Consider the following 24,227-nt stretch of genomic DNA (forward strand, 5'->3'; position numbering starts at 1 on the left):
GCCCCTTCTACACCTCGAGGAAATGACCCGAGAGCCACTTGATAGTCAGATGTTCCTGTTTTAGCAGTGATAAGGTTGAGGTACATGTTCAGTTCTTCACTTTATAGTTACATCTTATAGCCACTAGCTAGTACGCAAGGAAAGGGACCTCAAGACCTCGCCAGTGTCCACATAGACGCTACTCAAGGAGTTCGATACTGGCAAATTCGCTAACCTGGAGGGAACACGCACACACACACGCACAGGCCCCTCGATAGAGGTAATATTGTGGTAGTACCTACACTGTAAGGTACTGCAAATGCTCCTCCATTTAGGAGCAGGTGCTCAAGCCTTCTTCTTTAGTATTGCCATGAATGATTACATTTCTGCACTACACGGAATACTCCATAATGTAATTGCCTTCTTCTTTAGTATTGCCATGAATGATTACATTTCTGCACTACACGGAATACTCCATAATGTAATTGCCTTCTTCTTTAGTATTGCCATGAATGATTACATTTCTGCACTACACGGAATACTCCATAATGTAATTGCCTTCTTCTTTAGTATTGCCATGAGTGATTACATTTCTGCACTACACGGAATACTTCATAATGTAATTGCCTTCTTCTTTTGTATTGCCATGAGTGATTACATTTCTGCACTACACTGAATACTCCATAACGTAATTGTTCCCTAGGGAGGTCTACAAGAACCCTCTCCCTTTTCGCCTTTGTCAAGCACTATCGTAAGATAATTCCTTCGACAGTAAGGTCGTCTGTGGCTGAATAGGAGAGCCAACGGATCATTAGGGAATCTAATGAACAAGAAGGAAGCCATGTGATCCCATTCTCTTCAGGTGGTCGACGTATTCAGCCACTTAAAAAGAAAAGGTGAAGAAATTCCCTCGCCTCATCTGGTACAGTACATTACACACACACACACACACACACACACACACACACCAGTGTGAATGCCGGAGGGCTGCCAGAGCGAGGCCCTTACAGCGTACGAACACCAGATGATTTATAACATACGAGAATCGAGGTGAACATCTTTCCCGCCCGGCTCACGTCAGGAAATGTATGGGCTGTGTGGGCCACAGCGGCCTGTTTCAAAAGTGAGGGTGAGGCATAGAATACTAGGGTGTGTGTGTGTGTGTGTGTGTGGGAGGTGTGGACCTGTAAACTACAAGTCTGATCACCTGGTCTATATAAACCCTACTTGTGGTAACAGTGAACTCTTACAAGCCAGCTAAAGACAGTCTTAATCTCTTGTGTATGATGACCTGACTATTGAACCTGACCTTCGTGGGTTAGGGTCAAAGGTCAGACCACCATACCCAGTCAGTGACTGAGTTCGATACTCTGTACGTGGAGGGAGAGGAGGGTCGGGTGCTGGTGGTACTTACCGTCGGGGGTGCTCCAGACGTCGCTATGTGGGGCAGGTGTGGGGGTGTGGTGGCCACGCTGGGTGTGGTGGCCACGCTGGGGGGTGTAGCCACGCCGGGTGTCGTGGCCACGCCGGGTGTAGTGGCCACGCCGGGTGTGGTGGCCACGCCGGGTGTGGCAGGAGGGGAACTGCTGCCACTGCCAGTGCCGTTCTTACTGGGGTAGGCGCGTCCCTCGCCATCTCTCCGTGCAGGTGGAGGAGCGTTGCCGCCAGACGTCGCTGCTGCTATGCCCGGCTCACACTTGTGTGACCGAAGACTCACCTGCAGAGGAGAACCAGTTTGTCACACGTCTCAGTAAAAATATATATATAACTTGTTCCTATAAGCTTCTCTTATATGATTATATATATATATGAACCTCAGTCAAACAAGAGTATAGTCAGATCATATAGGTATATGGACAAGTTCTTATAATTCATATATTGTTCAAAAGAACTCGAGGTTTCTATGACAGTGTCTTAGTCCTGTCGTGTGTTAAAATGCTGGCTTATGGAAAGATCCTCAAGATGAATCGATTAATGATAGACGGGAAATAAATCATAAATAATTGCCAGAACTTAAGGATATATAAAGTAAGAAATGAAACAGGGGGGAGGGAGGGAAAAAAGAATAGATTATACTGAAGCATTATGAAGGCTGAAAATTCAGCAGGAGATGTGAACGCGTGTCTTCGTTAGACCGTGGTCGAGCAGCGTCTCCAGAGTTAGCAAGCAGCGAGATCCTCTCTTCCTCACCCCAACACCAGCCAAAACCACCACCAACCCCCTCCCCCAAAACACCTCTTCTGCCGCCGCCGTGAGAGGAGGAGGAGGAGGAGGAGGGAGGAGGAAGAGGAAGGCGGGGGTCGTCTTGCAAACCCACCTTGTACCTGAAGGACCTGCCGCAGACGTCACAGGTGTAGGGCATGACGCCGGTGTGGATCCTTTGATGCACCAAGTATGACACTCGCTGCCGGAACGCCTTACCTGCCGACACACACCTCTGGTTACACCCGGCCGAGGACGGCACGCGCCCACCCACCACCCTCCACCTGGCACGCTGGCCGAGGCTAGTGTGCAGGGCCTCATGACGCGTACTGACAACATGTCCCTCTCTCCTCTCTCATCTCTCTCTCTCTCTCTCTCTCTCTCTCTCTCTCTCTCTCTCTCTCTCTCTCTCTCTCTCTCTTTTATCAACCCTCTTCTTCTCCCCTGTTGCCCCTCTCTCTCTCTCTCTCTCTCTCTCTCTCTCTCTCTCTCTCTCTCTCTCTCTCTCTCTCTTACTGATGTATTATGGTAAGGTTGTGCATGACGATTCAGTCACCCAGAGAGAAGAAAAAAAAATAGCTGCAGGAAAGAAGCTAATGTACCTTGATTTAGTCACTTGAACGCAGCTTAATTTAGTATTTGACTCTGCAAAACAAAATCAACGTAAGTATACAGTATTCTTAGAGAAAATAAATAAATAAATAAATCAAAGTTATCCGATTATTATTATTATTATTAATTATTATTTGTTTTTGTATTATTAGAGCGAGTGTACTTTTGTGCCATCATTACATACAACAACTACACGTAAGAATTAGCATACACCTAGCTTCAGCATTGGGGCTAGTTGGAGGCCAAGAGCGAAGTCAACTCCGATGTCAACCCCCCACAGAGCGCCACACTGTTAAGGGACTCACCGCATGTCTCACACACGAAGGGCTTCTCCCCCGTGTGGATCCGGACGTGGTTGTGGAGCGTAGACATCTCCTTGAAGGCCCGGCCGCAGTAGGAGCACTGGTGGGGCTTGTCATCGGAGTGGTAGAGGATGTGCTTGTGGTAGCTCTGCTGGAAGGTGAAGGTCTTGCCACACTCGGCGCACGCGTAGGGCGTCTCCCCTGCGGCGGTAGGAGGCGCAGGTCAGGCGGGAGGAGGAACAGATCAGGCAAGAGGAGACGCAGGTCAAGTGGGAGGAACAGGTCATACGGGAGGAGGCGCAGGTCAGGCGGTAGGAGGCGCAAGTTAGGCTGGAGGAGCAGATCAGGATGGAAGAACAGATCAGGCGGGAGGAGACGCAGGTCAGAAGGAAGGAACAGAACAGACAGGAGGAACAGATCAAGCAGGAGGAGCAGGTCAGACGAGAGGACCAGATCAGGCAGGAGGAACAGGTTAGACGGGAGGAGACGCAGGTCAGACGGGAGGAACAGAACAGGCGGGAGGAAAAGGTCAGACAGTAGAAGACGCAGGTCAGGCGGAAGGAACAGAACAAGCGGGAGGAACCGATCAGGCGGGGAGGAACAGAACAGACGGGAGGAGCAGGCCAGACTGGGGCATCGAGCAATGTTAAACTTAGCCTTTAACTAAAGTGTTAACACCGGGTCATCGACAAGAAGAAGACTGTGTTTTACAACCTGACATGCCAAAAGAAAATGAATTTACATACGTGTTCACTTTACGTGATTGTGTTTTACAACCTGACATGCCAAAAGAAAATGAATTTGCATACGAGTTCACTTTACGTGATTGTGTTTTACAACCTGACATGCCAAAAGAAAATGAATTTACATACGTGTTCACTTTACGTGATTGTGTTTTACAACCTGACATGCCAAAAGAAAATGAATTTGCCTACGTGTTCACTTTACGTGATTGTGTTTTACAACCTGACATGCCAAAAGAAAATGAATTTACATACGTGTTCACTTTACGTGATTGTGTTTTACAACCTGACATGCCAAAAGAAAATGAATTTACATACGTGTTCACTTTACGTGATTGTGTTTTACAACCTGACATGCCAAAAGAAAATGAATTTGCATACGAGTTCACTTTACGTGATTGTGTTTTACAACCTGACATGCCAAAAGAAAATGAATTTACATACGTGTTCACTTTACGTGATTGTGTTTTACAACCTGACATGCCAAAAGAAAATGAATTTGCCTACGTGTTCACTTTACGTGATTGTGTTTTACAACCTGACATGCCAAAAGAAAATGAATTTGCCTACGTGTTCACTTTACGTGATTGTGTTTTACAACCTGACATGCCAAAAGAAAATGAATTTGCATACGTGTTCACTTTACGTGATTGTGTTTTACAACCTGACATGCCAAAAGAAAATGAATTTGCCTACGTGTTCACTTTACGTGATTGTGTTTTACAACCTGACATGCCAAAAGAAAATGAATTTGCATACGTGTTCACTTTACGTGATTGTGTTTTACAACCTGACATGCCAAAAGAAAATGAATTTGCATACGTGTTCACTTTACGTGATTGTTTTTTACAACCTGACATGCCAAAAGAAAACGAATTTGCCTACGAGTTCACTTTACGTGATTGTGTTTTACAACCTGACATGCCAAAAGAAATTGAATTTGCCTACGTGTTCACTTTACGTGATTGTGTTTTACAACCTGACATGCCAAAAGAAAAAGGTGGAGATTGCAGTGTATATATATGTATATGTCTGTGTGTGTATATATATATATATATATATATATATATATATATATATATATATATATATATATATATATATATGTGTGTGTGTGTGTACATTGAGATGTATAGGCATGTATATTTGCGTGTGTGGACGTGTATGTATATACATGTGTATGGGGGAGGGTTGGGCCATTTCTTTCGTCTGTTTCCTTGCGCTACCTCGCATTCGCGGGTGACAGCGACAAAGCAAAATAAATATATAAATAAATATATTAGTTTTTTTAAGGTGGCTAAGTAGGTATGATGTATGTAATAATATCAGCCCACTGGAGGGCTGACAATAGGCCTATGTGACCCTCGTAATCCTTTTTGCGCTACCGCTCACAGGATGAGCATGGGGGTGCATGATAAAGAAGCCGGGGTTACGGGCACAAATTTGATGGTCTATTTCAATTGTAATGTCCTACTTCAAATCTGATGTCCTATTCTAAATCTAAAGTCTTATTTCAAATCCGATGTCCTGTTTCAAATCCGATGGTCTATTTCAAATCTGATGTCCTATTACAAATCTGATGTTCTATTTCGAAACTGATGTCCTATTTCAAATCTGATTTCCAACTTCAAATCTGATGTCTTACTTCAAATCTGATGTCCTATTTCAAATCTGATGTCCTGTTTCAAGTTTGATGTCCTATTTCAAATCTGATGTCCTATTTCGAATCTGACGCCCTATTTCAAATTTGATGTCCTGTTTCAAGTCTGATGTCCTATTTCAAATCTGATGTCCTATTTCGAATCCGATGGTCTATTTCAAATTTGATGTCCTATTTCAAATCTGATGTCCTGTTTCAAATCTGATTGTGTCCTATTTCAAATCTGATGTCCTATTTCGAATCCAATGTCCTATTTCGAATCTGATGTCCTATTTCAAATCTGATTGTGTCCTATTTCAAATCTGATGTCCCATTTCGAATCCGATGTCCTATTTCGAATCTGATGTCCTATTTCAAATCTGATATCTTATTTCAAATCTGATGTCCAATTTCGAATCTGATGTCCTATTTCAAATCTGATATCCTATTTCAAATCTGATGTCCCATTTTAGATCTAATGTTTTATTTCAAATCCGATGTCCTATTTCAAAGCTAATGTCCTGTTTCAAATCTGATGTCCTACTTCAAATCTGATGTCCAACTTCAAATCTGATGTCCTATTCTAAATCTGATGTCTTATTTCAAATCTGATGTCCTGTTTCAAGTCTGATGTCCTATTTCAAATCTGATGTCCTACTTCAAATCTGATGTCCTATTTCAAATCTGATGTCCTGTTTCAAGTCTGATGTCCTATTTCAAATCTGATGTCCTACTTCAAATCTGATGTCCTATTTTAAATTTGATGTCCTATTCTAAATCCGATGTCCTATTTCAAATATGATGTCCTACTTCTAATCTAATGTCCTACTTCAAATCTGATGTCCTATTTCAAATTTGATGTCCTATTGTAAATCTGATGTCCTATTTCAAATCTGCCACTGCATTACTGGCGTCCTTAATGCCAATGCTGAAGTAGTGAGGCCCGTGTTCAACCTTTTTCCTAACATACACCTACTTGTATTTCCTTCCTCTTCCTCTCTCATTTTGTCCAGTTTGATCAGGGTGGAGGAAAGACTCCTTTGTCTTATCTCCAGTGAACGTAAGGCTACGTCTGTTTTGAAGTGTTTGTCTCACTTCGCCCACAATTAATAGATCTTTGATACGCATGTTGCCAGACTTGAACGCACCCGACCTCCATTGGGGTAGTCACTTGTTTACCAAATGGCGTCCTAGCTACGTCGTTTCGTTGTATGTCAACTGACTGCTATATATCTCTCTTGTATCTACCCCTGATGATGTGATTATTGCACGAAAGTGCACTTGGGAACACGAAAGTGCACTTGGGAATTTTGTTTGATATCCCCGTGGACTCGTGGGAATATATATATATATATATATATATATATATATATATATATATATATATATATATATATATATATATATGTGTGTGTGTGTGTGTGTGTGTGTATGTGTGTGTATGTGTGTGTGTGTGTGTGTGTGTGTGATGTAAAAGTCAAGAGTCAGAGGTAGAATTAACACAGAGGTCATGAAGTGAGTAATAGCTACAGAGGCCAAGTGAGGGTCATGGGCGGTGACCACTAACCTGTGTGAAGACGCTTGTGTTTCTTCAGGAAATACTTGGTCGTGAAGGACTTCCTACAGACCTCACACTCCCACTGCTTGTTGTCTGCCTTCCCGTTCCCACTGTCCTGCAGGTAGAAAGAAAGCTGATCTACATGCCTCTCTCTCTCTCTCTCTCTCTCTCTCTCTCTCTCTCTCTCTCTCTCTCTCTCTCTCTCTCTCTCTCTCTCTTGCTTACACACAATGTGTGTAGGTGTGTGTGTGTGTGTGTGTGTGGGTGGGTGGGTGTGTGTGTGTGTGAGTGGGTGGGTGGGTGTGTGTGTGTGTGTGTGTGTGTGTTGAATGTTCAGTGTCTCATATAGGTTCTAGCAATGATATTTGGCTGTGGATGAGATATGTGATTGATAATTGCATATTACTGGGAGAGGGTTGGACACTCGTGTTGCCCCTTCTCTTAACTGTGTGTGTGTGTGTGTGTGTGTGTGTGTGTGTGTGTGTGTGTGAACCTATGAACACTTGCGTCAGGGTCACTGACCTTCCTGGAGAGGCTGTTGTTGCCGGTGGGAGCTGCTTGACGCTGAGGACGTCCCTGGTCGCTTCGTTTCTCCTGTCGGGGCTCTTGCGCGCTCTCTGACCCATCCCCCTCCGTTATGGGCCGTACTTCGCACGTCACCGCCTCCTTCTGCACATCCATCTGGACGGGACTCTCGGGAGACTCCTTCATCTTCTCCGTCGGGTAGAGGGTCGTGGGTATGAGGAGGGGCGGCACTCGCAACCCCGCCTTACTGTCGGTGCCAAGCAGGGCCACACTCTGGCTCAGACTGGGCATGATGTTGCTGTGGCAGTGCTGATACACTAGTTGCTGCGACACGGCCAGGGTGCTCTGTATCTTGTCCCCTAGCCCAGGGATGCCCAGCGCTTGCCCACTCGGCAGCGAGACGCCCTCAGGCCCCGCCAGAGAGAGCTCGTTAATGTAGTTGCCCGAATGGAGACGCCCTGGGTCGCCCGGAGGAATTCCCAGCTTATTGAAGTTCACGAGAGGGAAGCTATTGCGTCTCATGTCGGTGTGGGTGTGCAAGGCTTCTTGGGCGTGGTTGTTTGCGGGAGGAGTCTCGGCTTTATGAGGCTGTGGCGACACGACGGCCACGGGGCTGTTTTGTGAGTGCGTCCCGCCCACCATCCGCCCGACAGCTGCTGCCTCGGCTACCGAAGCGTGCGGCGAAACGGACACTTTCTTCTCCTCTTTGAGCTCGCCATACTCGAGTCGCGGACGACCGACGTTCGGCTGCAGCATCTGACACGGAAAAACGATGTTGTTTTTATACGGCGGGAAGTACATCTCTGAAGGTGACCTGTGAGGCTGGGAGGGTGTCTTATCCTGAGGACTCATGTACGGCTGTACGTCTTGTCCCCAGCTATTTTGGTCCGGGGCTTCTTTCGGTTGCAGCTTGCTGAGCTGTTGTGCCTCGAAGAGCGAGTGCTGCATAGGTGCTGGCTGCTGTTGCGTGTGTTCCTTCGACTGGAGCTGCTCCGTGTTTTGATGCTGCTGGCTCTGTTGTGGAGTCATGCACTGGTGCTGTGACGGGTATTGCGCAGTGGTGCTCTGCTCTGGCTTGTGTTTAACTGTTTGCGAGGGTGAGTACTGTGGAGGCGACTCGGGCTGCTGTTGGAGCGAGTGGGGTAAATGATGTTGCTGGCTCGATGGGTCACGCTGCCCACTACCCGCTTCCGTCGTAGTTTTGTTTTCGTTCATCAACGTCTCCAGCCAGTTCTTGGCGTCCCCCAGGGTCGAGTTTTTGGTCTTCTGCTGTTTGCCAGAAGGGGAAGGCGGAGACGTCTTCCCCGACGGTAGGCGTTCGATGCCAATGCCGTGGTAACGCTTCTCATGCAGCTCCTTCCTGGCCTTGGTGGTGAAGGTCTTCTTACAGACGTGGCAGGTGCCAGGGGAGGCTGGGTCGTGGAACATACGCGTGTGCACCAGCAGACTGCCCTTCATCTTGAACGTCTTTGGACACTGGTCACACATGTATCGCCGGTCGCTGTGGTCTTCACGAACGTGGTTTCTGTAAGCTTCGAAGTCCTTGAACTTCTTTTTACACAGTTTACAAGTAACGTCGAAGAAGTTGCCCCTAGTGTGGATAATGTCCTTGTGAATCTTTAAGAAATGTTCGGAGGAGAAGACAAGCCCGCAGAGGTCACAGTTCTGGGGCTGTGTGGGCGTGTGGTCGGGGGCGTGGGTGGGACTGGGTTCCGGCTGCACTTTCCCGTTACTGGCTGTAGCCACGCCCGTCATCCGGTCTACGGTCGACTCCCTCGACTCCGGCAGTGGTCTGGTGAGGGAGGCTGGGCTGTGGGGCGAGGTCCTACCGTCGTTAATCTCCAGACGTTCGAGCATAGGAATGGCCTCGGGGGAGCTGGCGGGAGGATAGGCAGGCCCGCTGAGGGACGCTGTGGGCGTGCCCGCCTCCGAGTACTGCATGTGCTGGGCGGGCAAGTGTGCCGCCAGGTGATGGTGGAAGGCCTGCAGGCCACTGACGGAGGCGCTGCAGATGGGGCAGGGCAAGGGCCGGGTTAGGGCGGTGGCCACACGCAGCTGCAGGTCGCTCACGTTCGCCAGCGACTCCCGCTCACACACGGGACACGGCAGGTACCCCATCCTGCCGACCAGACATGCCATTAGTATCCATATACAAACACACCTGCACATACATACTATACAGCGTATACATAGCATACACATGTAATTCATACATACGCGTAGTATATAAACACCAACATACACGCCCATGTAGAATCCCCTTCCCGTGCTGTGTGAATAATTATAAATGATAACGGTACTTTAATAAGTGAGATCTATAAGGGCTCTGGTATGAAACCCAGTACTATTTTCTATTTACGTAAATCATCTATCAAAATAAAGTCGACTCATAAATTATCTATCAGAATAAAGTCGATTCATACTTGAATATGGTTCCAAAAGATGCCTGAAATTTGAAGGGAGGTTATGAGGAGTAGCGAAGGGTACGATTTATTGCAAAGGAACTTTATATAAAAACATAAAAATCATTCAAAATATCAAGAGTGAGGCAGTAAAATTCCGTAATTCCGCGACAGAAGAATACTATTAACGAATCAAATATGACAAATATGAAAACTGATATACCGTATTGGTCATTGGCCATACCATGCCTTCATCTCTGTTGCTCCCTCATCATCAATACACTCTCATCTTCACTACACCCTGACGGGTCGGATCGAATGGTATCTTCGCTACGTATCGAGCGAAAGGTGTTATTAAATGGAAGGATAAAAGAAATACTAAACAGAGAACAGTATCCTTCCCCTCTAATGGGCGGAGGCATAAAAGCGCAAACCAAATTGGGGGAAAATTGTTGTTTCAAGGCCACGAACTATGGTGGAGCGAGGAAAGAGTAGAAGGTCCCTCACACACACGTCAGTAGGAGAGCCATTCTCAACTCTTAAGAGATCAAGTGGATAGGAAAAGAGAAAACTAGAGGAGGAGCGAGCGAGGGATATATAATTGAAAGAGACGTGAGCAAAGACCTCGGCTGCTGCACCGTGCATGTTGTGTAAGGGAGGATTATGTAAAAGGGGGGAGTATCCAGTTACTTGATGTATTTGCGGGGTTTGGTGAAGCTCCGCGAAAGGGAAGAGAAGACGATGCATGGTGCTGGATCCAACAATATTGCGCATGCACCACCTTGGTGTTACAGTATGTTATCCGGCAATACAAACTTCCTTATCATTAACGTGTATCCTCCCCTAACTCAGGGACTATGGTTTGTGGATGCTGCTGGACATCTGTGTTATCTAGATGACGGCTAGGCCATACAAATCCCTCTCGAACTGATGTCAGACATACATTCGTAAAAAGACAAGTCAGCCCATCCTATTGTAACGGGGAACAGTAGCCAGTTCATTACTGAATCAAAGCTGAAAAAGATGTGTTGAGGAGGAACATTCAACAAAGGTATCTGACTTCTAGTGCAGAGAGGCATCGCCTACCAACCTACGCTCACTGGAGAGGCCTTCTTATCCTAACCTGTTGTTGTACTCAGTACGACCAATTGGCATCATGAATGATAACACTGTTGCCAATTAGACATGTCGATGCGCCAGTCTAAATGGCTTTCTTCCTACTCACATGATCGTCCCACAGACCCTCTAGACGAGGCAAACAATCACTGACCTCATTAATAACAATTCGCCTAAAACCACGCAGTTATGAACAGCTTAGTGCATCACGCCTCCTCTCTGAAGGATAGAGCTGTGCAGGGAAGGGAGTTACGAGGGTACAAGAGAAGGTGACGATGATGAACAGTACAGTCATAACAAGCACTACAGTAGTTAGGGGCCTCATCTGACTCACTCTGCTGCTGCCAGACACCCGCAACCGCAGGCGCAGTCGCGGGTAATCATCCAATGGAGGTACGAATGTAGTGCATATGAACGCGCACTTTCATAGTACATTCAAACCTCCAACAGCCACGCTCAAACCCGGGACCCCTGCATGGCAGGCGGGAGCGCTACTGCTAGGCTATGATCGTAAATGTGTGTGTGTGTGTGTGTGTGTATATATATATATATATATATATATATATATATATATATATATATATATATATATATATATATATATATACATATATATCCTTCGTACGCATGGGAGAGAATGAACTGGAATTATGTTATACACAGGAGTCGACGTGCTGTTCATGGACTGAACCAAGTCATGGTGAAGCTGTGGAGCCTTCGTTGTGGATAAGGGAGCTGTGGTCTCGGTACAGTACACATGACAGCTAGAAAATGGATGTGAGCGAATGCGGCTTTTCTTCGTCTGTTCCTGGCACTACCTCGCTAACGTGGGAAACAGCGTTATCATTATAAGTGCTGAGGTTTTCTTATCATCCAGTGAACTTCTCTCGAGGGTTTTAGCTCGTCATTTTAAAGTCTTAAAGAGCAACTCTCCGAAATTTCAAACACCAAGATTAGATAAGTTTAGAAATACCTCCGTCCTTCCTTCCTCAAGCCACCTGTCACCTCCAGGCGCAAAAACCTTATAAATGCAGGACTTTCCCAGCCATGTCAACCCCCATCTTACACCTCTCCTCAACTGTGGACGTCTCAAGTTCATAACTTTTTCCAACAGTACTTTGATGTTAAATTCGTGCCTTACTATATTTCTACTAGCAGTATTTCCTCCAGCCCTTATATAATGATAAAAATGGACCATAGACCAATCAAAATTATATATCTTATATATCTTATATATCTTTCCACCTCCAATTTGGTCTCCCACTTCCCCTCGTTCCCTCCACCTCTGACACATATATCCTCTTGGTCAATCTTTCCTCACTCATTCTCTCCATGTGACCAAACCAATTCAAAACGCCCTCTTCTGCTCTCTCAACCACACTCTTTTTATTACCACGCATCTCTCTTACCCTTTCAGTACTTACTCGATCAAACCGCCGCACACCACATATTGTCTTCAAACATCTCATTTCCTGCACATCCACCCTCTCCGCACAACTCTATTTATAACCCACACCTCGCAATCATATAACATTGTTGGAACCACTATTCCTTCAAACATACCCATTTTTGCTTTCCAGGATAACGTTCTCGACTTCCACACATTCTTCAACGTTCCCAGAATTTTCGACCCCTCCCCCACCTTATGATTCACTTCCGCTTCCATGGTTCCATCCGCTGCCAAATCCACTCCCATATATCTAAAACACTTCACTTTCTCCAGTTTTTCTCCATTCAAACTTACCTCCCAATTGGCTTGTCCCTCAACCCTACTGTACCTAATAAGATTGCTCGTATTCACATTTACTCTCTTTTTTTGTATATATTCGCCATTTCCTGCGCTAGCGAGGTAGCTTTAAGAACAGAGGACTAAGTCTTAGAGGGAATATCCTCATTTGGCCCCCTTCTTTGTTCCTTCTTTTCGAAAATTAAAACGGGAGGGGAGGATTTCCAGGCCCCCCGCTCCCTCTCCTTTTAGTCGCCTTCTACGACACGCAGGGTATACGTGGGAAGTACTCTTTCTCCCTTATCCCCAAGGATATATATATATATATATATATATATATATATATATATATATATATATATATATATATATATATATATATACATACACTTTACGTTTATTCATCGACTTGTGCATGGCATTTCTTAAGATCATAACACTGGATGACACTTGACAGGGGGAGGTGGATGACGCATAGGTGTCATGCCAGCAGCCAGCCAGGTGTCAGGTGCTGACAGTCTGTTTACAAGAAGCCCATGACTTGCACTCTCGACCCGTGCAAGATCCGTGCCAGTAATTTCCTGACGCCTGCAGCTGACACCCGGGTTGCTTGTCCTCTCGCTCATGCAGCTGACGCTGGAGGTTGCCAGTAATTTCCTGACTCCTACAGCTGACACCAGGGTTGCTTGTCCTCTCGCTCATGCAGCTGACGCTGGAGGATGCCAGTAACTTCCTGACTCCTGCAGCTGACACCAGGGTTGCTTGTCATCTCGCTCATGCAGCTGACGCTGGAGGTTGCCAGTAGCTTCCTGACTCCTGCAGCTGACGCAAGAGTTGCCATTAGTTCCCTGATTCCTGCAGCTGACACTTGGTAAATTTGCCAGTCACGTCCTAAGTCATAAGGCTGACAACGAGGGTGTCAGCAACTTCCTGACACTTGAAGCTGACACCGAAGGTGCCATTAACTTTCTGACTACTTCAGACCTCACTGCTGACTCTATACTTACACCATTACCAAACCATCATCTCCGTGTCAGTAGGGTGTCGACAGTAGCTGTGCCCAGGGAAGTACAACCCCTTGTGACTTACAAGTGTTGTAGTGATGGCCCAAAACCAACTTACAACACCTTCCGTGTCAGTAGGTTGTAGATAGCAGCTGTGCCCAGGGAAGTACAACCCCTTCTGACTTACAAGTGTTGTAGTGATGGCCCAAAACCAACTTACAACACCTTCCGTGTCAGTAGGGTGTAGATAGCAGCTGTGCCCAGGAAAGTACAACCCCTTCTGACTTACGAGTGTTGTAGTGATCTTACAACACCTTCCGTGTCACTCGAATGAATAGAAAAAAAAAATATAGAAAGAAAATGTCAATGAATGTGATCAGGAATGTCAGATGTTAACTATATGTGTATAAACCCCCGCTCCTCCCCAGCCCAGCCGCCCCCTCCTTGTGGGCACCAGGCAGGCTGGCACCGACAGACCTCGAGTTCATCGGCGAGAGAGAGAGAGAGAGAGAGAGAGAGAGAGAGAGAGAGAGAGAGAGAGAGAGAGAGAGAGAGAGAGGCCGATAGACCCCCAGTTAATCAGAGAGAGAGAGAAGAGAGAGAAAGAGAGAGAGAGAGAGAGAGAGAGAGAGAGAGAGAGAGAGAGGCCAACGGATCCCCAGTTAATGAGAGAGAGAGAGAGAGAGGCCGACAGACCCCCAGTTAATCAGAGAGAGAGAGAGAAAGAGAGAGAGAGAGAGAGAGAGAGAGAGAGAGAGAGAGAGAGAGAGAGAGAGAGAGAGAGAGGCCGACAGACCCCCAGTTAATCAGAGAGAGAAAGAGAGGGGGGGCCAACGGATCCCCAGTTAATGAGAGAGAGAGAGAGAGAGAGAGAGAGAGAGGGAGAGAGAGAGAGAGAGAGAGACTCCACCACTCAGCCCCAGCGTATCGGAAGGGTAATCGGGACGTGAACATCTGCTGACCTTAGCGTATCAGACGGGCTATCGGGACATAAACATCTGCTGAACTTAACGTACCGGATGGATTATATCGGGACATGAACAACTGACCTCAGCGTATCGGACGAGCTATATCGGCACATGAACAACTGACCTTAGTGTATCGGACGGGCTATATCGGCACATGAACAACTGACCTTATCGGGCATGAGTGGCCCCGGGGAGAGTAACATCGGCGCTATTATCTGTGGCCGATCTAGTACCTGTTGCTGTTGCCACACTGATGTGAACACCCACACGTGCATAGATCTCTCTCTCTCTCTCTCTCTCTCTCTCTCTCTCTCTCTCTCTCTCTCTCTCTCTCTCTCTCTCTCTCGTTCACTGGAAGAGAGGGAAAAAGACGGCAAAACAGCCAGCCAAAATTGCCGTCGCACAAAACCACTCGTTTGGGAGGAGGATGAGGAAAGGGGGGCAATCTTCCTCTCCTTCCTGGTGTGGTGAGGTTGGAGGTGGGGGAAGGAGAGAGAGAGAGAGAGAGAGAGAGAGAGAGAGAGAGAGAGAGAGAGAGAGAGAGGTTAGGGGGGAAAGGGGGGTTAGTAGTGGTGGGGGAGTCTTCTCGTTGGTGGTGGGCGGGAGGTAGTAGTGTGTGTGTGTTGGAGGCGTGTCATAAACCCCGCCACCCACCACTGTGGTTAAATGTGGCAGAAGTGGCCGGCGGCCACAGTCTGCTCGCGCACACCCGAGGCGTCACTGCCAGCTCACAGTAAAGTACTCTCCCCACCACCCACTGCTGAGTGATCAAGCTCCTCCTCCTCCTCCCCATCTCATCTCGTCATGTACTGTCGCCCCTCGCAAGTCCCCCCTCCACATCCCTCCCGTTTTCTTTTGGACATCATACCGTCTCTCCCCCACCTCACTCCGGGCAAATCCCTGTCGTACGTTCCCTGGAAGCGACTATCCGAAAAGGAAGACGACCCAGGAAGACTCTTGTTAGGGTGGGTGGAGAGGGCTTGGGAGGAGGGAAATAAGGTCATACACAAAGCCTGGGGCAAGTGCCAAGTGTCGCGCTTCTCCTGGTAATCCCGTCACCTTCGAAGCTCCAGTGTCGGATGGGAATCCCTCTCTCTCTCTCTCTCTCTCTCTCTCTCTCTCTCTCTCTCTCGCAAGGGCGCCTCCCTTTAACTCAGATGCCAGGAGGCCCTTTGTGTCATAATTCCCAACGCACACTAGAATGATTATTTTTCGACGGATTTACAAAACGCACCAGAATTATCATTTCTCGACGGATTTACAAAACGCACCAGAATTATCATTTTTGACGGACATACAAAACGCACCAGAATTATCATTTCTCGACGGACATACAAAACGCACCAGAATTATCATTTCTCGACGGACATACAAAACGCACTAGAATTATCATTTCCCGACGGAAATACAAAACGCACCAGAATTATCATTTCTCGACGGAAATACAAAACGCACCAGAATTATCATTTCTCGACGGACATAGAAAACGCACCAGAATTATCATTTCTCGACAGATTTACAGCAAAAATAAGGTTCATTTGTTGATTCTCCTTATCACCGAATATGATATATTTATTCATCAGTTCAGAGTAGGTGCATACCGGCACGAAAGGGAGTAATGGCAAGCCTGGCATGACCAAAATACACAATGCAGAGGTTTGTGTAAGCACTAGGGGTTCAACAGACCGATGACGGAGCACGTACGGTTGAGGCTGTAGGATACATTGTTCTTTGACTATTATTCTACCTTTTCCTCTCTCTCTCTCTCTCTCTCTCTCTCTCTCTCTCTCTCTCTCTCTCTCTCTCTCTCTCTCTTGTGCCCAGCACCTCTAAGAGAAATCCCTCAGACGTACGCCTTTCGCAAAGGCTGCCACTCCCACTACCCACAGCTTCAGACGTTCGCACCTGGGCAATGCACTTAGTCCAGACCTGGTCAATGTACTCACTCCCACGTCTAGCTTGTTCGAGCCTCACTTTGGGCACTATACCCACTCACTCCACTCTTGGGATACGTTAGCCATCAACATGGCCTCATAATCCCAAGGATCAGTCACCCACTTGGTCATCTAGCCGCCTTAGGTCACACAACCACTTGACCTTAACCTGGAGAGGTCACTCATCCAAAATCTGACTTTCTGAACATCAAGAGGTCACTGACCAACTTGGTCTTGTAGTGTGGGTCGGAGGTCACCACTCCACCTGGTCTGAGGAGGTCACTCACTCGCCCATCTAGTCACTCATCTTCCTGGTCGAACCTCGTGAGTTCCCTCATTTGTTGGCCCGCTGACCTAGACACGACACTCAACTGTCACCTGGCTCCTCATACCCAGGAGGGTCACTCATCCAGCTGGTCGCCAGGCCTTAAACGGTCACTCATCCATAACTCATCTCTCTTAGTATGGGGAGGTCACTCATCCACCTGGCCTCCTACACTAGGGATATTCGCACACCCACCTGGCCTCCTACACCGGGGATATTCGCACACCCACCTGGCCTCCTACACCGGGGAGATTCGCACACCCACCTGGCCTCCTACACTGGGTAGATTCGTACATCCACCTGGCCTCCTACACTGGTGAGATTCATACACCCACTTGGCCTCCTACACTGGGGAGATTCATACACCCACCTGGCCTCCTACACTGGGGAGATTCATATACCCACCTGGCCTCCTACACTGGGGATCTAGATTCGCACACCCACAGTGTCGCAATCCTAGCCTATGTAGGCCACTCGACCACCAGTTGTCCTCCTGGCATAGAAGGCCGACCCGCCACAATCTCACTTCCTATCCTCATCAGTTACCCAAAACTTGGCCTCCTAGCCAGGGTGATCCGTCCACAACCTAGCTGTCTATCCTGGGTGATCCGTCCACAACCTAGCTCTCTATCCTGGGTGATCCGTCCACAACCTAGCTCTCTATCCTGGGAGATCCATCCACAACCTAGCTCTCTATCCTGGGTGATCCGTCCACAACCTAGCTCTCTATCCTGGGTGATCCGTCCACAACTTAGCTCTCTATCCTGGGAGATCCGTCCACAACCTAGCTCTCTATCCTGGGTGATCCGTCCACAACCTAGCTCTCTATCCTGGGTGATCCGTCCACAACCTAGCTCTCTATCCTGGGAGATCCGTCCACAACTTAGCTCTCTATCCTGGGTGATCCGTGCACAACCTAGCTCTCTATCCTGGGAGATCCATCCACAACCTAGCTCTCTATCCTGGGTGATCCGTCCACAATCTAGCTTTCTATCCTCTTTGATCATTCCCTTACTACACCCTAGCCTAACATGGGTGTCCACTCACCAACCTTGCTCTGTCCACTTGACTCCCTATCCTATCACTAACCTATATGGTGCGCTAGCCTAAGTGATCATTTTGAATATCTTAACCCCTTGGCTAACCTAACCTAACCTAGGAGGTGGTAGAGGGTACAGGGAGCATCCGTCATTAATAGTCTGCATTTCAGGTTACAAAGCCTAATATTTTTGTTCGCTTTATCATGTGTTGCTAGGCACTGTATGACATATTCAAGAACATACTGACTGTCTATCATTCCGATGTCTTTTTTCATCGTATAGTGGCTTACTCGAACTTTCTGTATACGTAATTTATTATTGTCTCGCCTATATTTCATTACTTTGCACCTGTTTGCATAAAAGTATATTTGCCACGTTTTCGATCGCTCCATCAATGTCCGACTCGCTCAATGTGTACACAATTCTGTGAATGAATAGGCGAAGCTTGACGTATTGCAGTAATATTTCAGGTTCTCGAATTCTTACTTAAGGAAAAAAGAATATCTATAATCATATTGATCAGTGTTATTAGGAGAATGAGACCAAATGACACTCCTATTATCATATACCACCGAATGACCTGGGCTGAGCCACATACAAACTGATTTTTATGAGTTTATATTTCATAATATCAGGAGACGAAATTGTGTGAAATTCTTATAAGACCTGAAGAAGAGATTCAAGATTTTATGGTCTTAAGAATCATCTTGAAGACCTGAAAAAGAAGTTCAAGATTTTATGGTCTTAGAATCATCTTGAACGCCTGAAGAAGGAGTTCAAGTATTTAACGACTGGTGGTTATTGGTGGTTATACCTTGACGACTGACCCAGCCTGAATGATTGGTAGTCTAAGGGTAAAGGAAGAACAAGTGCCGTCTAAGGCTAAGGGTCAAAGCCACCGAACGAAGGCCCTGGGGGATCAGAACCCAACAGGCATCATTGTGTTTTAGATTCTCTTATTTTTTTACCATTTTGCCGTCTATACATATCAAAATAGCCACTGAATCAACATCATACAGATAGAACAAAAGAAATTTTTGTATTTTGTGTAATTTATCGTATTCTATGGATCCTGGCTGATCGACGTGATCCCTCTAACCTTGAAAGAACCAAGAGGTTCATTTTCCACACATTGTACGGATTTTGGCTTGACTTCTCAACTACTGATACCTATTAAACCTAGAAACATAAGTACGGACAGAACTGTTGCCAGACTTCAGCCCAAGAGCAAGAATTTGTTGAAGAATGTGGAAAGAGAAAGAAGACTCGTGAGTAATGCGAAACCTGTTGATTACAGTGCGAGTCACTAGTGAACAAATGACAGTCTTACTTTGCCAAATTAAGGTGGATGAACTCAGACAAGCCGCTCGTTCAAAGTTTCTGAAGACCCGTGAGTGATTCGAAGCCTTTTGATAACAGTGCGAGTCACCAGTGAACAAATGACAGTCTACGGTTACCAATTTAAGCTGAAGAAACTCAGATAAGCCGTACCTGTGTCCCAGGTACCACCATTTGCTCGCTCGCTCGCTCTAGGTGATATGATGAATTTGAGCTCGTCCGGCTCGTGAGTCGCGTCAGGTGATATCAGGCCACGTCATGGTCTCCCTCCCATGAACACCTACTGTCATGCTTAGTAATGGGCCTCTCGTGACCACCTCTTCCTTCCACTGTCATACCAGGTAATGGGCCTCTTGTGACCACCTCCTCCTTCCACTGTCAAGCCAGATAATGGCCTCTCGTGACCACCTCCTCCCCCCCACTGTCATACCAGGTAATGGCCCCCCAATGACGACCTCCTCCACCTTCCACTGTCATGCCAGGTAATGGGCCCACAGTGACCACCTCCTCCACCTCCTTCCACTGTCATACCAGGTAATGGGCCTCCAATGACCGCCTCCCCCACCTTCCACTGTCATGCCCCGTATCGATCTGCAGTTGTCACCAACGCTCACTCGAAGTCTGGCTTCTCAGAACCAGTTTCTCTCAGCTGCAGCTGCAACATCCCTCGAACACATTCCTTGTCATCGTTAGTCACAAAAAGCATTTCCATGCGCTACGATATGAAGTATGAGGACAATATGTGGTGTGAGGACAATATGTGGTGTGAGGACAGTATGTGGTGTGAAGACAATATGTGATATGAGAACAATATGTGGTGTAAAGACATGTGAGGACTATGTGTTGTGTGAGGGTATGTGACGTGAGGACAACATGTGGTGTGAAGACCATATGTAATATGAGGACAATATGTGGTGTGAGAACAGTATGTGGTTAGAGTAAATATGTGGTGTGAGGAGGACTGATCGAATAAGAGATATTAGAATAGAGAAAAAGTGTGGTAGTAAGAAGAGTGTGCTGGAAATGTTTGTTCATATGGAGAGGATGAGTGAAGAGAGACTAACAAAGCGGGTAATTCATATCGGAAATAGAGGGAGGAAGAGAGATAATGGGTGGGGGAAGAGAGGAGAAGGAGGTGGAAGGATGGAGTGAAAAGATGCTTCGAGTAATTGGACTTAGAACATGGAGGAGAATGTGAGGCGCGCATGGGACAGAACACACTGGAGTGATGTGGTATACAGGGGGAGACGTGCTGTCAATAGACAGAACCAAGGGATATAAAGCGGTCAAGGGAAACCACGGGGGGGTCTATCTGGGTTTCTCTGTGAGTAGAGGCGAGCTCTGGCATTATACAAGACAGGCATTATGGCCACTTTTCATCCGTTCCTGGCGCTGTTTCCCTATGCAGGAAACGGCGAACAAGTGCGCGGGTGTGTGTGTGTGTGTGCTTGTGTGTGTAAGTATGTATATGTATAGTTATTCATCTATTCGTTTGTTGTATATACGTATATGCATACTTAAAAGCATGTCCAGTTATGTGAGAGAATAAAAAAAAAATAGTTTTTATAATAAATGAATCACAAGTCTTATAACAACAGTTTATGAAGAAAGGGGGGGGATTATTTCTTCCTGGTGGTGACGTCACGACTTGGCACGTGGGGGCCCGGGTTATAACCGACCCAACCCATGAAAAACGCTGGAGGCGTGCAGGTCTCCATCTCTAGCCCACCCCGCGCCCAGCGCCGCGCCGCGCCGCGCCTCGCCACGCACCCTACCACGCTCAAGAGCTGAAACGCGTGGACCTGGGTTGAAGTAGAATATTATAACCCATCTACCCGCTTGGAGCTACGCCAGATAACTCTCTCTCTCTCTCTCTCTCTCTCTCTCTCTCTCTCTCTCTCTCTCTCTCTCTCTCTCTCTCTCTCTCTCTCTCCCTTCGGATTACTTCGTTCGCTGGGGAGACGTCAAGATGTTAAACTGCAAAACTTAAGACAGTTTTTATACGAAATGTGATACAAATTTTTTTTAGTTCATTTCGCCGTATCAAAAAGAAGCTTTGAATAATATGAGCTCACTTTTATGTGCGTATATATATATATATATATATATATATATATATATATATATATATATATATATATATATATATATATATATATATATATGTGTGTGTGTGTGTGTGTGTGTGTGTGTGTGGATGGGCCATTCCTCGTCTATTTCCTGGTGCTACCTTGCTGACGCGAGAAACAGCGATAATAATAATGATAATAATAATGATAATAATAATAATAATAATAAGAAGAAGAAGAAGAAGAAGAAGAAGAAGAATATCAATAATGATATGATGACTTTTCTGTAGATGCACGTCGTGTTACATATCCTTTTATAACTCACATAAAACTTGCCTAAAGATGGAATTTGAGTCTATACACTCCCTTGTGAGTAGCTAAGTTCCCTCTTGACCGATACGATCCAATACTATTTATGCTTAGGTCTTGGATCTTTTAGTTAGCCCTCGAGAGTCACCCACACATTTTCTTAGAAAAAGGAGAGAAAAAAATTCTATTTAATTCTAGGGTATACTTGAATATCTGGTGGTTCGGAGGTTAATACACTCCATTATGAATATGTACATATATATATATATATATATATATATATATATATATGTATATATATATATATATGTATGTATGTATGTATGTGTATGTATATGCGTGTATGTGTTGGTATGTATGTATATATATGTATATATGCGTGTATGGGCATATATATATATGTATATGTGTATATATATATATATATATGGAATGTGTGGAAGTCGAGAACATTATCTCGGAAAGCAAAAATGGGTATGTTTGAAGGAATAGTGGTTCCAACAATGTTGTATGGTTGCGAGGCGTGGGCTATGGATAGAGTTGTGCGCAGGAGGATGGATGTGCTGGAAATGAGATGTTTGAGGACAATGTGTGGTGTGAGGTGGTTTGATCGAGTGAGTAACGTAAGGGTAAGAGAGATGTGTGGAAATAAAAAGAGCGTGGTTGAGAGAGCAGAAGAGGGTGTTTTGAAGTGGTTTGGGCACATGGAGAGAATGAGTGAGGAAAGATTGACCAAGAGGATATATGTGTCGGAGGTGGAGGGAACGAGGAGAAGAGGGAGACCAAATTGGAGGTGGAAAGATGGAGTGAAAAAGATTTTGTGTGATCGGGGCCTGAACATGCAGGAGGGTGAAAGGAGGGCAAGGAATAGAGTGAATTGGAACGATGTGGTATACCGGGGTTGACGTGCTGTCAGTGGAGTGAATCAAGGCATGTGAAGCGTCTGGGGTAAACCATGGAAAGCTGTGTAGGTATGTATATTTGCGTGTGTGGACGTATGTATATACATGTGTATGGGGGGGGGGGGCCATTTCTTTCGTCTGTTTCCTTGCGCTACCTCGCAAACGCGGGAGACAGCGACAGAGTATAATAAAAAAAAATAAAAATAATATATATATATATACATATATATATATATATATATATATATATATATATATATATATATATATATATATATATATATATATACTTTCAGGACCAGATTTCCGAAGAGAACAGCTTAGCTATTGCCTGCAGTGGCACATCAATTTGGCTGGGACGGCAATTTTTTTTTAATAGCTATGTATTCTCTCAAGCAAACTTATGAGGGAAAAAGATTCCAGCGAGCCTTGCCAAAGTCTCCAGTATCTTCAAATGTTGAATAAATCAACAACATTCTTTTCAGAACATGAATGTAAGTAGGTAAAGTACCCTTCTGTTTAGTAATGATGAACTGATACAGATATTTCTTCACTATGAAGAACGATGAAAAACATCTATACACTAATGAATAACATAACAAAAATTGCCTTGGGTACTCGTAAAATAGTTCTTATTTACGACACGTCCTTATTTAAGACCCCTTTTATCTCATCTCTCTATTTGGGATAAATGGGATAGATTTAGAGTGGGGGAAACAGGGACATCTCTGGTCGCCAATAGTATTGGAAGCCAAAACATCAACATCTCTGGTCGCCAATAGTATTGGAAGCCAAAGCATGACATTGCCCGTTGGTTAGTGAGGCGCCAGCCCAGTCATGCGCCTGAACTCTGGTGTACCCAGTAACATGGGTAACACTGCACTCGTGAACTATCCCAAGACTGCAAACACAGACTTAAACAACAAGCACAAGCACGCCTGCAAGCACCTACGTCAACAGACACACACACACACACACACACACACCCGTGAGCCACCACGGCCCAGCCCGGAGTCGGACACGCGTAGGTTCGAATCCTGAGCGTGGCAGGCAGCCCACACCCAACCTAGGCTTTCATCCTCCCCTTGGGGTGCGTGTAAGGGTATGTATGCATACATACGAGTAAAGATATGATACATTTATACAAGGTTAAGAGACGGGGCAACACCAGTGTAAACTCTTTCCCTGTAATACACAAATAATAACCACACACACACACACACACACACACACACACACACACACACACACACACACACCCGTAGACCCCAAAAAACTCAAGTTCAACTTCATACGTGCAGGATATAAGTGATATTAAAGTAGTAAAGTATCTTGAAAGTGAACTTTACGCATCCTTATGCCAAAACAGTACAAGTTTTAGATAAGAATTTGGATATGAGTTATATTCATGGCTGCCAAAACAACACACATTTGCCAATTGGGTGTGGATACCAAACGTGTATAGGTTATACTTTAAACCGAGGTTGACTTAGGAAGAACCTTCCTCACTGTCTGGTGAGGAGATGCCTGTGGT

At 45.8% G+C, this 24,227-nt stretch overlaps 1 protein-coding gene across 2 annotated transcripts in view; it reads right to left on the reverse strand.

The window, feature by feature from the left end:
* Window positions 1-24,227, reverse strand: part of LOC139757011 (uncharacterized) — a 34,628-nt gene that overhangs the window by 3,914 nt on the left and 6,487 nt on the right. For both annotated transcript variants that reach the window (XM_071676967.1, XM_071676968.1), the window contains exons 2-6: window positions 7,558-9,679; window positions 7,045-7,150; window positions 3,099-3,296; window positions 2,297-2,400; window positions 1,394-1,696 (exon numbers count right to left, since the gene is read on the reverse strand). In XM_071676967.1, the coding sequence (XP_071533068.1) occupies window positions 1,394-1,696; window positions 2,297-2,400; window positions 3,099-3,296; window positions 7,045-7,150; window positions 7,558-9,678 (2,832 nt within the window). In that variant the 5' untranslated portion in view covers window position 9,679. The remainder of the gene's footprint in view (window positions 1-1,393; window positions 1,697-2,296; window positions 2,401-3,098; window positions 3,297-7,044; window positions 7,151-7,557; window positions 9,680-24,227) is intronic.

The sequence above is a fragment of the Panulirus ornatus genome, chromosome 24 (genome assembly GCF_036320965.1).
Source record: "Panulirus ornatus isolate Po-2019 chromosome 24, ASM3632096v1, whole genome shotgun sequence".
NCBI lineage: Eukaryota > Metazoa > Arthropoda > Malacostraca > Decapoda > Palinuridae > Panulirus > Panulirus ornatus.